The 16176-nt window shown below is 47.5% G+C and overlaps 1 protein-coding gene across 2 annotated transcripts in view; it reads left to right on the top strand.

Annotated features, from left to right (window-relative positions):
* Window positions 1–16176, top strand: part of ZDHHC3 (zinc finger DHHC-type palmitoyltransferase 3) — a 56194-nt gene that overhangs the window by 35879 nt on the left and 4139 nt on the right. The window contains exons 6-7 of one of the 2 annotated variants that reach the window (XM_060022324.1): window positions 3190–3320; window positions 5785–7447. In XM_060022324.1, the coding sequence (XP_059878307.1) occupies window positions 3190–3320; window positions 5785–5943 (290 nt within the window). In that variant the 3' untranslated portion in view covers window positions 5944–7447. Of the gene's footprint in view, window positions 1–3189; window positions 3321–5784; window positions 7448–16176 lie in introns of those variants that run through there. The other variant, XM_060022323.2, reaches the window with a different exon arrangement.

Raw genomic sequence — 16176 nt, 5'->3', positions numbered from 1 at the left:
AGTGAGGGGCCCGCGTACCGTACCACAAAAAAAAGAAAAAAAAAGTGCAAATGCTGAGGAAGGAACTCCAACCACAAGATTGCATAAATCCTGAGGGAAAAATATAGATGCTGAAAAAATAAATAAAATTTAAATTTTTTTAAAGAAGAATAAAAATAAGTTATAAGAAAACAATTTTTAGTACAGTAGTCCCACCTTATCTGCAGGGGATATGTTCCAAGACCCCCAGTGGAATGCCTGAAACCTCAGATAGTACAGAACCCTATATATACCATGTTTTTTCCTATACATACATACCTATGATGAAGTTTAATTTATAAATTAGGCACAGTAAGAAAGTATCTGAATTGCCAGCATCACTGCTCTTGCATTTTGGGGCCATTATTAAGTAGAATAAGGGTTACTTGAACACAAGCACTGTGATACCACAGTAGTTGATTTGGTAACCGAGGTAGTAGGTAGCATATGCAGCATGGATATGCTGGACAAAGCGATGGTTCACGTCCCAGGTGGACAGAGCAAGATGGCGTGAGATTTCATCGTGCTACTCAGAACAGTTTGTACTTTAAAACCGATGGATTGTTTATTTCTGGAATTTTCCGTTTAATATTTTTGCACTGAGGTTGACTACAGGTAAATGAAACTGCAGAAAGCAAAACCAAGGATAAGGGGAAGACTACTACAGATACTGGAGGAATTAAGAGAGGCCACCTGCTGGGCTCCATCTCTCACACATACATCTGTGAGACACATCTTGAGCAGAAACATCATATTTTCATTCTTTTTCCATTGATTGGTTCCCCCCTTCATTTCATCATTTTTTAGGAGTTTTGCTCTTCCTGCACATACTGACTTCTTAAGCTTTTTCTTGCTATTATTTCCCCCAGAACTTGTGAGGCTGTGAAAAGGACAGTATCTTTAGCTCCCAACCAGATATTGAGGCTTTCCCTGCCTCTGTAGTTTGCATCTGCCCCCCTTCTACAGTAAGTCCGCTATATACGAACAGGTTCCGTTCTGAGAGTGCGTTCATAAGTCCAATTTGTTCGTAAAGTCCAACAACGTTAGCCTAGGTACCCAACTAACATAATCCAACTAACGTAATTGGACATGCAAACACATGTTCACATCTTTGAAAGTTCGCAACTTGAAGGTTTGTATGTAGGGGACTTAGTGTATCTCCCCGGTCCTGCCCCCATCTCTGCCTGGCTTGACCTCATCTAGGGAAAGAGAAATCCCGTGGGTATTAGTCACCTCAGGCTGCCATAACAAGATACCATAGACTGGGAGGCTAAAACATTTATTCCTCACAGTCTGGGAGGCTGGAAAGTCCAAGATCACGGTACCAACCAATTCCATTCCTGGTGAGGACCCTTTTCCTGGCTTGCAGACGGCCCTCTCCTCTTGTGTCCTCACATGGCAGAGAGAGAAAAGCAAGCTCTCTGGTGTCTCTTTTCATAAGAGAACTAATCCTATCACGAGGGCCCTACCCTCATGACCTCTTCCAACCCTCATTACCTCCCAAGGGCCCTGGCTCCAAATAATATCACTTTGGGGGTTAGGGCTTTGGCATGTGAATTTCAGGGGGTGGTTTACAATTTAGTCCATAACACCATGTCTCCCCATTTTCGTGACTGCCACAGTTCCAGCCCAAGCTAGAGAGGGGAAGGTCAGGATGTTAGTGAGAGTTCATAGTCAGGAGTTGGTACAGGATCCATGCCCACCCTGTCTGCCTTGTCCTGCCCACCACCCTGACCAGCCCAGAAGCCAGGCAGGTACCTGCCCCAGCTGTGGCCACCCAGGGCCAGCCCGTCAGGCTGCTGGGCCACCCTAACCACACCCTGCCCAGCAAGGAACCAAGAAGGGAAGTCATGTGGAGGTGTTAAGTTCTGAGGAAGATGTGGGGAGATACGGCATTTAGACAAGATGCTCTCACCCTGCTACCCATTCAGTGCTGGTGTGTCTCTAAGCTCATTCCAGATTTATGTCCTTTTCCTCTCCTGACATTCCTGTGAGGGAGCTAGCAGGGCAGCTTGGAGGGGGCACTTACTCCCTGAATTCCCAAAGCCCAGTGAAGCCCAGCTCTGCCCTGCAGGACCAGACCCCTTCTGTCAGGAAAACAGGCCAGAGCACTGGAAGAGCCAGAAACATGGGCCACGGCCCGGGTGTGACAGGCCCGGCAGCTGTTGGCAAGGGCAGGAGTCCTTGGGTAGTGAGTGCCAACCAAGGGGCCTGGACCAGTGCCACAAGTGGGGCCCCTGTCTCCCAAGGTGGTCCAGGGCTCTCCTGAGAAGCTGCCTTGATGGTGAAGAGCCAGAGAAGGGGTCTTCTGCCTGCTCACCCCCCACCAGCTCCCTCAGCACCTCTGCTTTTCAGTGGGCTGTGTTTCTGACTGAGACACTACTCAGACAAAGGATTCTGCTGCCTAAAACAAAACCACACATCTGGTCAAACCTCACTGCTCTACAGTGGAGGGAGTAGAGGCCTGGAGAGGGACAAGGACTTGCCTCGGGTCACACCCAGGTCAGGGTGAGGTCGTAGTAGGGGCCAGGGGAGTGAAAGTGTCTGCTCTGGGCCAGGTGGCTCTTCTGTCAGCTCCCCAGCTTCAGGACAGACTGTCTCAGGGACGCAGATGCTCCTGAGAGCGGGCCTTCCCCGTGGGGCTTACTGGGTCAGGCCAAGCCCCAGCACTTAGACTGCCCCCTGCCGAGCTGTAGCTCCCACAGCCACTGAGTGATCCTCCAGACCTGGATTTTCCTCTCACCCGTGAGCAGATAGAGGCACAGGAATGCCCAGAAAACCCACGGCCAAACCAGGCCTGGACTGAGGCCCCTCCACCTGTGCAACCTGCATTTTGCTCTCTGAGGAGAGGAAGGTCTCCCTGTGGTGTCATCAGGCCTTCGTGCCTCAGCTCTGAGTCCTTCTGGTCCTTCCAGAATGTGCTGGGTACTGTGCTTGGCACCAGGATGCAGACACCCGTGCTGTCCAGGAAGAGGGACGGAGAGCAGGGAGTGGTGTGTGTGAGGGAGGGGAAGCCGGCAAGGTCCAGCCTGCTGAGGAGGGCTTTCCTGAGGGAGAGCTGGTGCAGCCAGGTGTGGGAGAGGACGGCCCCTGCCATGGCCTCGAAGCCAGAGAGGAGCCCTGGGGGTGGCGAGGGGCAGCCCTGAGCCCCACGTGTCCCTTCTCTTTCAGAGTGCAGCTCCTTCTCGCCACCCACCACAGTGATCCTCCTCATCCTCCTGTGCTTCGAGGGGCTGCTCTTCCTCATTTTCACATCAGTCATGTTTGGGACCCAGGTACACTCCATCTGCACGGATGAGACGGTAAGCAAGTGGGCAGCCTGCTCACCATCTGCCTCCACAGCTGGGGTGGGGGGAGGGCTGCTTGCAGGCCAGACCTGGGAGCCCAGCGGCCAGGCCCTGGGTGTGCAGGGCACATTCCTCCATTTGCAGTGACTCGGGATCTTCTTCCTCCCCACTTGGGACTGGCACTCACATCACACCAGGAATGGGGCCCCGCAGCCTCGGCAAAGGGTTCCCTTTTGTTACGAGCCCTTCCACCTTCCCGTGATGGTTCTGTCTTATACACGGCTCTGGGTCGGGCATTCTGCTAGGCACTGGGATGCCCTTCCCATCCAGTGGCCACAGGCTTGGAGACAGGTGGTGGACAAAGGCCACCCTGACCCAGGTGGCACAGACAGGGTCGGCTTCCCAGAGAAGGTGCCTTCACGAACAGGTCCTGAGGATGGAGTCAGGAGACAACTCAGCTTGAGCCCCCAGAGCAGTGGGCAGCAAGACCCGGCTCTGGTCCTCATCTGCTGCCTTCTACCTGCCCCCACCTTCCGCCCTGCTCACAGCTCCTTCTCTGGGAGCTTTGAAGCTGCTGGCCCAGCCAAGCTGGAGCCCATACCCCTGGTGCCACTGCCACTACCTCTCAACCTTCCTAAGGTGTCCAGAAGCCTCCAGGTGGTCAGTCCGTGGCTGTGATGTGGGCATTTCTTCCCTGTTTGGGTTTGGGGTCTGGGTAAGGGGCCCCAGGAGGAAGGGCAGCCCTTAGCTCTGGGGTGAGGTCATGAGTTCCTCCTGGCTTCCCAAAGTCCCCTTCAGGTAGCAGCTCTCAACAATCGTCTAGAGTTCTTTGGGGGAACTTCGGCCGATTGGGTAGTCAGCCTTAGATGGAGGCTCGTAGGAAGACTCAGTTGTTGCTGCTGCTGCTGAGGCCCCATTCCTGTGGGTGTGGAAATTCAGCATGTGGAGAAGGACGATGCTGCCGGCTGCCAAGGCACCACCATTTGGATCTGCGGCAATTCCCCATGGTTTAGAAGGTTGGGTGCCTCTCAGCACCTTTTTTCTTTTATAAGCATTCATATCATTATAAAAGAGTGTCTGTAAAAATAGTAGCCAGTGGTGTAGATCCAGCTGTGTATCCATGCAGTAAATGTGACAAACTTCTCTGCATAAGACCTGCAGGGAACCCAGAGGTGACTATCTGGCCCTACCCGCTGTTGGGACACCCCGCCAGGCCACACAAGCCATGGTCTGGGGGAGCTAGAAGGAAAACTCTCATGGCCCTGGTCCTAGTTGTTCTTCCCCCTCAAGGGTATTCCTAAAGGGAGTCACATTGAAAGGAAAGGAGAAAGAAGCCAAGGACCTGCAGCTCATGGGAAGGGGCATCTTGCCCTTGGCCTCTATTGTCCCAGGGCCCTAGGCTGTGAACCTAGGTGTCGGACCCAGACACCTGTTTGGGATGCATAGGAGAGCCAGGAGGGCCCATGACCTCCCACCGCCCAGACTCAGACTGGGCTGTCCCCTCAGGCCCCACCCTTGCGCCTCTACCTCACAGAGACCACAGCAGACAGGCCCCTGGCCAGGCTCCTGCCAGGCTGCTTCTCCCCTGTCCTCCGGCCCCACCCGCTGACCAGCTCCTTCAGGAGAAGGGAAAAGGGAGGGATCAGCCTGCTCCCCCAGGCCACATTTTTCTTGCGAGACTTGGCCAGGGGGTCGTGCGGGCTCTGTGACAACTGCTGAGGTGGCCTTGGGTCACACTTCTCCCCAAAGGAGCACAGGAAGGCCTTTGCCGGGGCTGAGGCTGAGGCTGAGCGGTCTGTCCGTGCGGCCCTTCTAACCTATACTAATCCCTCTCCTTCCTCCTCTGTAGTGACCTCTCCCTCCTGTTCCACCTCCTCCACTGTGCCTCGCCAGTCCTGCTAAGCAGGGCGCTCCTTGGCCTCCCAGGCTGGGGGGCGTAACAGCACCAGAGCTGGTCCTTTGACTTGGTTCTTTTTTTTGTCTGCAAAGTGGTCATAGTAGCTTCAGACTTACCATGAACCGTTCCCAAATTAATGGCCGTCCTTGGCTATCGTGATCTCAAGCTCCCCACCAGCTGAGGCTTCCTGCGCCCCAGCCTTCACAGTGCTCCCGCACACACAGCTCAGAACCAGGCCTGAAGCGCCTCTGCAGACCCAGCAAGGACTCACTTAACAAAACACTGGATTGCACAACTAGGAACAGTGGCTTAGGGGCCTGCTGACTTTGCTCATTTGTCCCTTCCTTCCTGGAGGGACTTATACATGTGTGCCTATATGCCCACCCCCCCAAAAAAAATTATGATTTTTTTCTTTAGCACTTTTTATGAGAGAAAGAGAAGAAAAATGTACTATGTAGATGAGCTTCATGGCTTTAAAATAAGGAAGCATTTACTCCATTCACCTCAAGCTAATGGATATCTCTCCCCCAAAACCACAGCAGTAAAGTGCTTGACTGAAAGTATGATTGTTCTTGTTTTCAGGGAATAGAACAATTGAAAAAGGAAGAGAGAAGATGGGCTAAAAAAACAAAATGGATGAACATGAAAGCCGTTTTTGGCCACCCCTTTTCTCTAGGCTGGGCCAGCCCCTTTGCCACGCCAGACCAAGGGAAGGCAGACCCGTACCAGTATGTGGTCTGAAGGACCCCTGACCAGCATTGCCACTCAGACACAAACCACATCCCAGCACTACCATCCAATCCGTTCTCATGAACGTTTAAACCGAAAAAGCAAAACAAGTCTAAAACATTTTTTTTAATGTCTCAAGTAAAATGGCTGAACATTGCAGAGAAAAAAAAATGTCCCCATGTTTTATTTTTAAAAGATCATCCTTTCTATTTTTTTGGTGACCGAAGCTGCTTTTCTTTTTTCCTTTTTAAAATCACTTCTCTGATCTCTGGTTTCCTCTCTGCTGTCTGTCTGGCATGACTAATGTGGAGGGCGCTGTCTCCAGGCCATGCCCCCTTGTACTAACTGAGTCGTGACACTTGTGCGTGGATGGACCGGCCCGGACACCTGTTTGGGACGCATAGGAGAGCCAGGAGGGCCCATGACCTCCCACTGCCCAGGAGGCAGTGGCGAGCGCCCAAATGGGAGTTAAAACCTCACCGAAGATGGATGCTTACTCCTTGTGACCTGAGAGGGCCAGGATCAGGGATGGAGCCCTTAAAAGGGTCCTTGACACAGTGGCCTCATCCCCCATGTGAACACGATTCGCCTCCTAATTCACAAAATCAGTTTCCTGCCTTGTACGTTATGGGCTCTGGGTGTGTAGAATGACTTGTGGGGTGGGGGATGGAGATGAAAGGGGTCTTATTTGTATTCTGAATCACCAGTTATATTCCAACTATGATTATTTGGAAGAATGTGAAGAAGTTTTTCCGGTTCAAAATGCCTTATACAATCAAAGGAAGAAGAAAATGACCCAGCTTCAGGCGAACTACATTTCCCTCAATAACGTTTGCTTCTTCTCTGACCTCCCCACCTCCCTCCCTCTCCTAGCGAGGTGTCGGTTAAGCAGTGTTACTGCCAAGTGAAACAGCCTCAGCTCCACCGTCAACCCCTTCTTCCTCATTTTGTAAATCCCTGCAGTGGGTTTACTTTCTGACATTTTAGACCCATAAATGTGCACATACCCATGTCTTGTCTGTATTTTAACCTGGGAGACCATTATCCTGCGTGGGCTGACCGTGATGCAAGGGCAACATTACAGCCAAACATTTTAAAGTTGAGAGATGGCCATCCATCCACTGGAATCGGCAGACACACCTAAGCCTGTGGCGCTGAAACTGACTAGCTTTTCTTTCCATTTGCATACTTGTGTGTTGAGTCTCATTTGAAGGAGGAAGGGCCTGAAGACAGTGGCGGGAGGTGAGGGGACAGGGAGTACGCATCAAATGCAGAGGTCGCAAATCCGAATACCATCTCAACATGGATTTGTTTTTTTAAGCGATCACCACAAACCTTTTTTTATCTTTTGCTTGGGGTGGGTTTGGGGTGAGGTTTATTAAATCAGCCCTGGGTGAGGAGAGACTTCATCTAGCTATGTGATCTTTCAGAAAAGTAAGTGGAACATGCTGCCTCTTTTCAATTCTGTCAGTGCTTCCACATGGAAACAAAACGCAATAAAATTTTTCCAAAACCTGTTCTGGCTGAGCTCCCATCTCTCACAGTGTTACCCCTCAGGGAGAGCCGATTGTCCAGTCAACGTGAGTGTGCTGTGTTTGGGCATTTCTTTCATTGCTTTTAAAGGACATGTATGCATGCTTCCTCTCTTGAATGAGGTTTCTATTGTGTTGCCGCTAAAGGACGTTTACAGCCCCATCTTGGACAAGGTGCCCCCACCGGGCCTCTCTCCTCTGGCTCTTTGTGCTGCCTGGGTCCCTTCTCTTATGCTTGTGGGCTCCCAGTTGCTACAGAAAAACTCATCAGGTCTGTGGAGTTTGCTTCTAGGGTTGGGCCTGGGAGAGAGACCCATTTTCTTCTGCCCACCCAGCAGAAGGCAAAGTCAAGCCAGAGGAAATCACTGGAAGCTTCCACACACGCCCTGGGACATCGCTTTGAGGAGCTCTTCACCATGCCTCGGATGTTTAACCAAGGAACCCTGTGACCTTTCCTAAGGCAATTAACTTCGACCTGCCTCTGCTGTGCTATTTACGCCATGGTCAAGGCTGTGATATGGGCTTTTTTTTTTAGTGCTGCTTTTAAATCTCCTTTATAGCATTTGTTTCCCATGTGCTTTCAGAAGAGAGAGTAGGACTCAGGGAATATTTTTAAGTATTTGGATGCCTCAAAATACCCCATCTTCAAGGGCATTTTTTAAAGTGACCCAAGTTGGTTCTTCCTCCCATGGAATTTCTAAGGAATACAGTAGATAGTGCTGAAGATGTATTGAATTTTTTTCAAATCCTAAAAATAGAAACTCATCATTTATACCTAAGCATACCACGTATATCTTTCCCAGAGGGAAAGTCTCCTTCCGACATCCTGTATGATTTTGTCTGGGTTTTTATGAGCCCTTTGGCTGAAAGAACGAATTTTCCCCAGTTCTCAAGCCAGAGTGAAATGCTATACTCAGAACATAGGAATAGCTCAAAATTCTCTGTGTTCTTCCTATTTCATCTTGTTGAGATGGAGAACGTTTTGCCAGGAGCACAATGACTAAGGAGTGTGGCTGTCTTCTGCAGCATAGTGACAGGAAGAAACAGGCATCCCTGAGCCCTCCTCAGTATTCCCAGACGTCTGATGAAGGAGGACACCTCTACACAAAGGCAGCCCTAGCCTTTTGCTTCGGCACAGGAATCCTGACAGCACTGAATGGTGTGTGCATGGGAAAATGAGACAGTAGTAGCCACAGTCTTTCAGAATGTGGGCTCTTGAGGAGTTGAAAGGAAAAATAAAGAGGAAGGTGACTTGGCCAGTTGGATTAGGTGACTCCTTCCTGCCTGTCAACTTCCTGTTTGTGTTCGTAGCAACCAGACTGACCATGCAAAAGGCTTAGGAGCAAACAAATCTACGCATATTTGCATGGGCTTGGTGACGTCATGCACAAAGTGGATTCGGGTAGAAATGTATGTGCTACGTCTCCTTTTAATCATACCATTTCATCTTTGTAATACTTTTTCCTTGGAAGAACCCAAAGTGAGACATGTTGAGTTACCAGCTTTTAAAATCCAACTTCCTGGGGGCTTCCCTGGCGCAGTGGTTGAGAATCTGCCTGCCAATGCAGGGGACACGGGTTCGAGCCCTGTTCTGGGAAGATCCCACATGCCGCAGAGCAACTAGGCCCATGAGCCACAACTACTGAGCCTGCGCGTCTGGAGCCTGTGCTCCACAAGAGAGGCCGCGACAGTGAGAGGCCCACACACCGCGATGAAGAGTGGCCCCCGCTCGCCGCAACTAGAGAAAGCCCTCACACAGAAATGAAGACCCAACACAGCCATAAATAAATAAATAGATAGATAAATAAATAATCCACCTTCCTGATGAGGTAGGTTAAACAATGTTTATTAAACACTTAACGTGAGGTTGGCATCACACAGAAACCCCAGACTCTGAGAGGCTGGGCTGGGCTCTCCCAACTAGGCCAATGGTTTTTACGTTTTTCTCACTTGAAAACTTGTAGTGCATAAGCCTCCAGGGTGAGCCAGCCAGTAGAAGTGAGGGGTTCCAACCTTAAAGGGGACCTTAGTTGTCAAAGATACGTGAAGAGAAGAAGATTTTACTGGATTCCCTCTTGCGAATCTTCTTGCTGAGGATGTACTGAGGCAGTGCACCTCAAAGTGTGGTCCACAGACCAGCAACATCCTCATCACCTGGGGACTTATTAGAGATGCAGATTCTCAGGCTCCATTCCAGACCTGCTGAATCAGAAACTCTGAGGGGGTGGGGCAGCAGCGATCTGGATTTTCACAGCCCTCCCATTGATGGTGACGCATGTTCAAGTCTGAGGATCCACTTGGGGCTTGCAGGGGTCGCCCAAAGGCCTGCTGATTAAGCGATCCTGTGTGCTGCGGGGCTCAGTGTGGTGCTGGGTGGGCTGTGCCCACTGTGAGCCCCTCTTCCCTCATAACCAGCGGCCTCCCCAGCCAATGAATGCTGAGAAAACAAGGAAAGTATTTGTTAGAAGGAGAGCCAAACTGTTAGTCTGTCCAGCAATCTTTCTCCACATCTTATCTGGCCAGCTGGTTTCTGGAAGAACCATCCCAAAAGGAGACAGAGTGAAGCCAGGGTCCTCCCAGTGGGAGCGGTGGCCAGTGAGTGATTAGAGCCTGGCGCGGCCACGCACATGAACGTCCTGGCCTTTGGTTTCCATCTGTGGACCTCAACACCCATGTGGCTTTTTCTTGTATCTTTTAAATACATATCTGCCTGAGAATCACCTAACAAAGGATAAAGGATTCACAGTGAAACAAAAACAAGCCACTGACGAGTCTACTCTCCCAAACCAAAGACTTCATTCCCCCACCCCGCTTTCTCAAGAAAAAATCGTTAATGACTTGAGCCTCGTGATTACCCTAGCAAAACTGAGTTGAGTCCCAGGGATCCCTCATCTGCGCACACGGGAGCTGATGACGCCGATCCAAGGAATTATGAAAAGCGTTGCAGAATAGGGTTTGCAAAAACCTTCGGGGGGAAGACAACGTGCTCTGACATGGACATAAAGGATGCCCTGAATTTCTGCAGCTGAGGTCATGGGGTGATGGGGCCTTGGGCCCTGGCCTTGGTCTTTGGTTCAAATCCCTGCTCAGCTACTTCCTTCCTGTGTGACCTTAGGCAGTAATTTACTTAAGCCTCAATTTTCTCATCTGTAAAATCAGGGAGATAATCTAAATCACAAAATTGCTGTGAGGATTCAAAGAGAGAAATGAATGTAAATGTTAGGATGGTGTCTGGCACATTGTATGGCTTTAGGGAATGTTAGCTCTGTTGAAGCTGTACTTTCAGACCATGTACACAACTGTTCATGATGTGTGAGATCAGTGTATTGGTTTGCAACAGAATTTTTTTAAAGAAATAAAAAATAATGCATTACACCTTGTAAAATACATATTGTTTCATGAAACTTCCGGGGGGAGTGGGGCGGGTGTGCGCGCGCGCGCTCATATGCAACAGAAGTGTATTTCCTATTGTGGGCTGCACTAAAAAGATGTGAAACCACTGATGAGAGAGTTGTCTGGCCATCTCTGAGGAGGACACATTTGCATAAGCTGCAGCACCTCCGACTTTCTATGTCTGAGATGCAGGGAGCAGGGGGACCTCCTGCTCTTGCTCCGTGGGCCTTAGCTGAGTCCTTACAGAGCATGTGCCTGGGTCTCTACCTGCTGGGGAGCCGTAGTCCTGGTACATTCATTTTGGGGCATTCGTGAGTTTGTTTATAGATCACAGCTCATGTGTCACCCAGGGAGACCAGGCCCAAAAGGCCCAAGTCACACACTCCCTGCAAGAGGTGCTGGTTTAGGCTGTTGCCCCCTTACCAGGCATCAACCATTCTTGTCTGCATGAGCCTAAAGTGGGTATCACTGCTGCCTCCGCAAACCTCCAGCTTAAGAACTCTGCCTTCAGGACGCCTCTATATCCACACAGAACTCAAAATTGCGTCCTACCAGGAAAAAGAAACCCCACTGGCTCCTCCTGAACCTGAGGGTCCAGACCCTCAGCCTTTCTTATGCATCAGATTCGTTTGGAATATTTTCTCCTCTTCAGACCCAGAGCTGACACTCCTGGATGTTTACTTAACTGCTGAGGAGGTTCATCTGGTGGGCAGGCCAGGCTCCATCTGGAACATTTTTACGAGCTTGCTGAGGAGGTTGAGTAGAGACCAAGAGTGTCCTTCTGGGAACACGCCACCACAGGGGAAAATCATCATCCTGTGGGCTCTCTTTTTTTTTTTTTAATTAAAAAAATTTTTTTGATTGAAGTATGGTTGATGTACAATATTATATGTTACAATATATGACTGAAAAATTTTAAAGGTTATACTCCATTTATAATTATTATAAAATATTGGCTATATTCCCTGTGTTGTACAATATATCCTTGTAGCTTATTTTATACAGAACAGTTTGTACCTTTAATAACTTACTCCTATATCGCCCCTCATCTTTTCCCTCTCCCACTGGTAACCACTAATTTGTTCTCTATATCTGTGAGTCTGCTTCTTTTTTGTTATATTTACTGGTTTTTTGTATTTTTTAGATTCCACATAGAAGTGATATCATACAGTATTTGTCTTTCTCTGTCTGACTTATTTCACTTAGCATAATACCCATCCATGTTGTTGCAAATGGCAAAAGTTCTTTTTTATGGCTGAGTAATATTCCATTGTGTATATATACCACATCTTCTTTATCCATTCACCTGTTGACGTACATTTAGTTTGCTTCTATGTCTTGGCTATTGTAAATAGCACTGCTTTGAACCTTGTGGTAACTTTTTATTTATTTATTTTTTTTTTTGCGGTACGCGGGCCTCTCACTGTTGTGGCCTCTCCCGTTGAGGAGCACAGGCTCCGGACACGCAGGCTCAGCGGCCATGGCTCACGGGCCCAGCCGCTCCGCGGCATGTGGGATCTTCCCAGACCGGGGCACGAACCCGTGTCCCCTGCATCAGCAGGCGGACTCTCAACCACTGCGCCACCAGGGAAGCCCTGCGGTAACTTTTTGAATCAATGTTTTTGTTTCTTTCAGATATATATCCAGGAGTGGAATTGGTGGGTCATATGGTAGTTATATTTTTAGTTTTTTGAGAAACCTCCATACTGTTTTCCACAGTGGTTTCACCAATTTACATTCCCACCAACAGTGCACAAGTGTTCCCTTTTCTCCACATCCTTGTTAACATTTGTTATTTGTATTGTTTTCGATGATAGCCAGTCTTACAGGTGATATTGTAGTTTTGATTTGCATTTCTCTGATGATTAGTGATGTTGAGCATATTTTCACGTGCCTGTTGGTCATCTGCCTGTCCTCTTTAGAGATCTATTTATTCAGGTCTTCTGCCCATTTTTTAAGCAGCTTGTTTGTTTGTTTGTTGCTGTTGAGTTGTATGAGCTGTTTATATATTTTGAATATTAACCCTTCATTGGTCATATAATTTGCAAATATTTTCTCCCATTCTGTAGATCGTCTTTGTTTTGTCGATGGTTTCCTTTGGTATGCAAAAGCGTTTAAGGTTAATTAGGTCTCACTTGTTTATTTTTGCTTTTATTTCCTTTGCTCTAGGAGACAGATAGGGATTTGATAGGGATTCCGTTGAATCTGTAGATTGTCTGGGGTAGTGTGGTCATTTTAACAATATTAATTCTTCCAGTATAAGAACATGATACATCTTTCCATCTGTGTTGTCCCGTGGGCTCTTTTGCTTCATTTCCCTCTGCAGCTTTTCTCTGCCTTTGAGTGAGGATTTGCAGTAGAATTGAAAATGCATTGAGCAGAGAGAACACACCAGTTCTCATCCTGGTTCTGAGGCACAACCAGCAGGATGAGCTTCGGCCACTGTCACAGCCTCTCAGAACCCCTGTCTTCCCCTATGACGAGCGTTAGTACTAACACCCGCCTCCTCTCGGGGTGGTTGTAAGGACCCACAGTCACGGCTTTGAGTGAGCTCAGTCAGTGCAGACCCAGCCAGTTTGTCATTTCTGGGTGTCCCCTCTGCAGCCTGGTCTGCCAAGTGGCCACATCCCAGCACCCCTGCAGTCATGGTTAGAATGCCTCTCTCAACAGGCTGCAAATGATCACCCAAGAAGGGAACCCAGAATCCCCAAAGCAAGTCACTCAGCTGGCCATTGCCGCTCCCGCTAAGGAGGGAGGCCTGGTGAGGGGCCGGACCGTGAATAGCACAGCATCCTGTGCCCCAGACCCACGTGAGGTTCCCTCAAGAGTTGTGTCAATAAGGTCCATTTTCTGAAACAGCTTTTTTGTTCTGATTATAAAAGTCACATCTGCTTCTTGGTGAAAATTTGGAACATGGGGGAAGTCTACAGAAATAAATCAAATCTAAAATCCCATCCCCAGGACTTCCCTGGTGGTGCAGTGGTTAAGAACCTGCCTGCCAATGCAAGGAACACAGGTTCGAGCCCTGGTCCGGGAAGATCCCTCATGCCATGGAGCAACTAAGCCCCTGCACCATAACTACTGAGCCTGCGCTCTAGAGCCTATGTGCCACAACTGCTGAGCCCACGTGCTGCAACTACTGAAGCCCGGGCGCCTAGAGCCCATGCTTCGCAACAAGAGAAGCCACTGCAATGAGAAGCCCGCACGCTGCAATGAAGAGTAGCCCCCACTTGCTGCAACTAGAGAAAGCCCGCACGCAGCAACAAAGACCCAACTCAGCTGATTAATTAATTAATTTTAAAAAAATAAAATAAAATCCCATCCCCAAACCCCAGGTTCCACAATGATGTCAGATGCAACTTTGCTTTCTTCCCTTGTCACCACGTGGACAGGACTTTCCAGTGTATGTAAAACTGTATTGATGCCACTTTTTTTTTTTTAATTTTATTGAAGTACAGTTGACTTACAATGATGTGTTAATTTATGCTGTTCAGCAAAGTGATTCAGTTATACATGTATATATATATATATTCTTTTTCACATTCTTTTCCATTGTGGTTTATCACAGGATATTGAATATAGTTCCCTGTGCTATACAATAGGACTTTGTTGTTTAGCCATTCTATATATAATAGTTTGCATCTACTAATCCCAAACTCCCAATCCTTCCCTCTCCCACCTCCCCTCCCGCTTGTCAACCACAAGTCTGTTCTCTGTGTCTGTAAGTCTGTTTCTGTTTCTTAGATATGTTCATGTGTATTATAGTTTAGTCTCCACATTTAAGTGATACTATATGGTATTTGTCTAGGTCCATCCATGTAGCTGCAAGTGGCATTATTTCATTCTTTTATATGGCTGAGTAGTATTCCATTGTGTGTTTGTGTGTGTGTGTGTATATCTCCCCACCACATCTTCTTTATCCATTCATCTGTCGATGGACATTTAGGTTGTTTCCATGTCTTGGCTATTGTAAATAGTGCTTCTTTGAATATAGGGGTGCATGTACCTTTTCAAATTATAATTTTGTCTGGGTATATGCCCAGGAGTGGGATTGCTGGATCATATGGCAACTCCGTTTTTAGTTCTTTGAGGAACCTGCATACTGTTTTCCATAGCAGCCATTGGTATGTTTTCCATACCAATTTACATTCCCACCAGCAGTGTTAAGAGGATTCCCTTTTCTCCACACTCTCTCCAGCATTTATTATTTGTAGACTTTTTGATGATGGCCATTCTGACCAGTGTGAAGTGGTACCTCACTGCAGTTTTTATTTTCATTTTTCTAATAATTAGCGATGATGAGCATCCTTTCATGTGCCTACTGGCCATCTATATGTCTTCTTTGGAGGAATGTCTGTTTAGGCCTTCTGCCAATTTTTGGATTGGGTTATTTGTTTTTTGTTGTTGAGTTGTATGAGCTGTTTGTGTATTTTGAAAATTAGGCCCTTGTCGTTGATGCCACTTTCAATAACTGCATAGTGTTGTGCTTTATAGAATAATTTACTTAGCCATCATTATTGGACATTTTGATTGTTTCCAACTTCTCATTATTAATCCGTGTTCAAGACTGTATTGCATAAATCGTGTCTCAGATTTTTCTTAGCTTTTTATTGAGAAATAATTTCAGACTTAACCAAAAAAAAAAAAATTAGTAAAAATAGTACAAAGAGCTCCCATATGCCTTTCAATCAGTCTTTCCAAATGTAAACATTTTATAAAACCATAACACAAATATAAAAACCTGGAAATTTACTGATACAATACCATTAACCAATCTATATACTTTATTCAGAGTTCTCCAGTTGTCCCACTAGTATCGTTCTCTGTTCCAGGATGCCACATTGCATCCTTTGTCCTGTGTCTTTAGTTCCTCCTCAGTCTTTCTCTGTCTTTCATGAACCTGATCCTCTTTCTAGTTGAGGTTAAATTCACATCACATAAAAGCAACCATTTTAAAGTGTGTGGTTCAGTGGCATTTAGTACGTTCATAATATTGTACAACCACCACTTCTGTCTGGTTCCAAAACAATTTCATCAGACTTTGATCCTGTTGAAGATTATTATCCTGTTGAAGATATTCTGTGGAATATCCTGACATCTGCATTTGTCTGATGTTTTCACATAATTAGATTGAGATTATGCCTTTTGGGCAGGAAAACCAGTGAAGTGATGTTCTGTCCTTCTTGGGGCACCGTATCGGAGGGCACGTGATGTTGATACATTTCATTATTGGTGATGTTAACTTCAATTGGTTAAAGTTATATCTGCGAAGTTTCCTTACTGTAAAGGTACTGTTTTACCCTCGGTAATTAGGAAGTAT

This window comes from Delphinus delphis, chromosome 10 (genome assembly GCF_949987515.2).
Source record: "Delphinus delphis chromosome 10, mDelDel1.2, whole genome shotgun sequence".
Classification (NCBI taxonomy): Eukaryota; Metazoa; Chordata; class Mammalia; order Artiodactyla; family Delphinidae; genus Delphinus; species Delphinus delphis.
The sequence above is the reverse complement of the archived record's forward strand: the minus strand, read 5'-3'. Positions and strand labels throughout refer to the sequence as shown.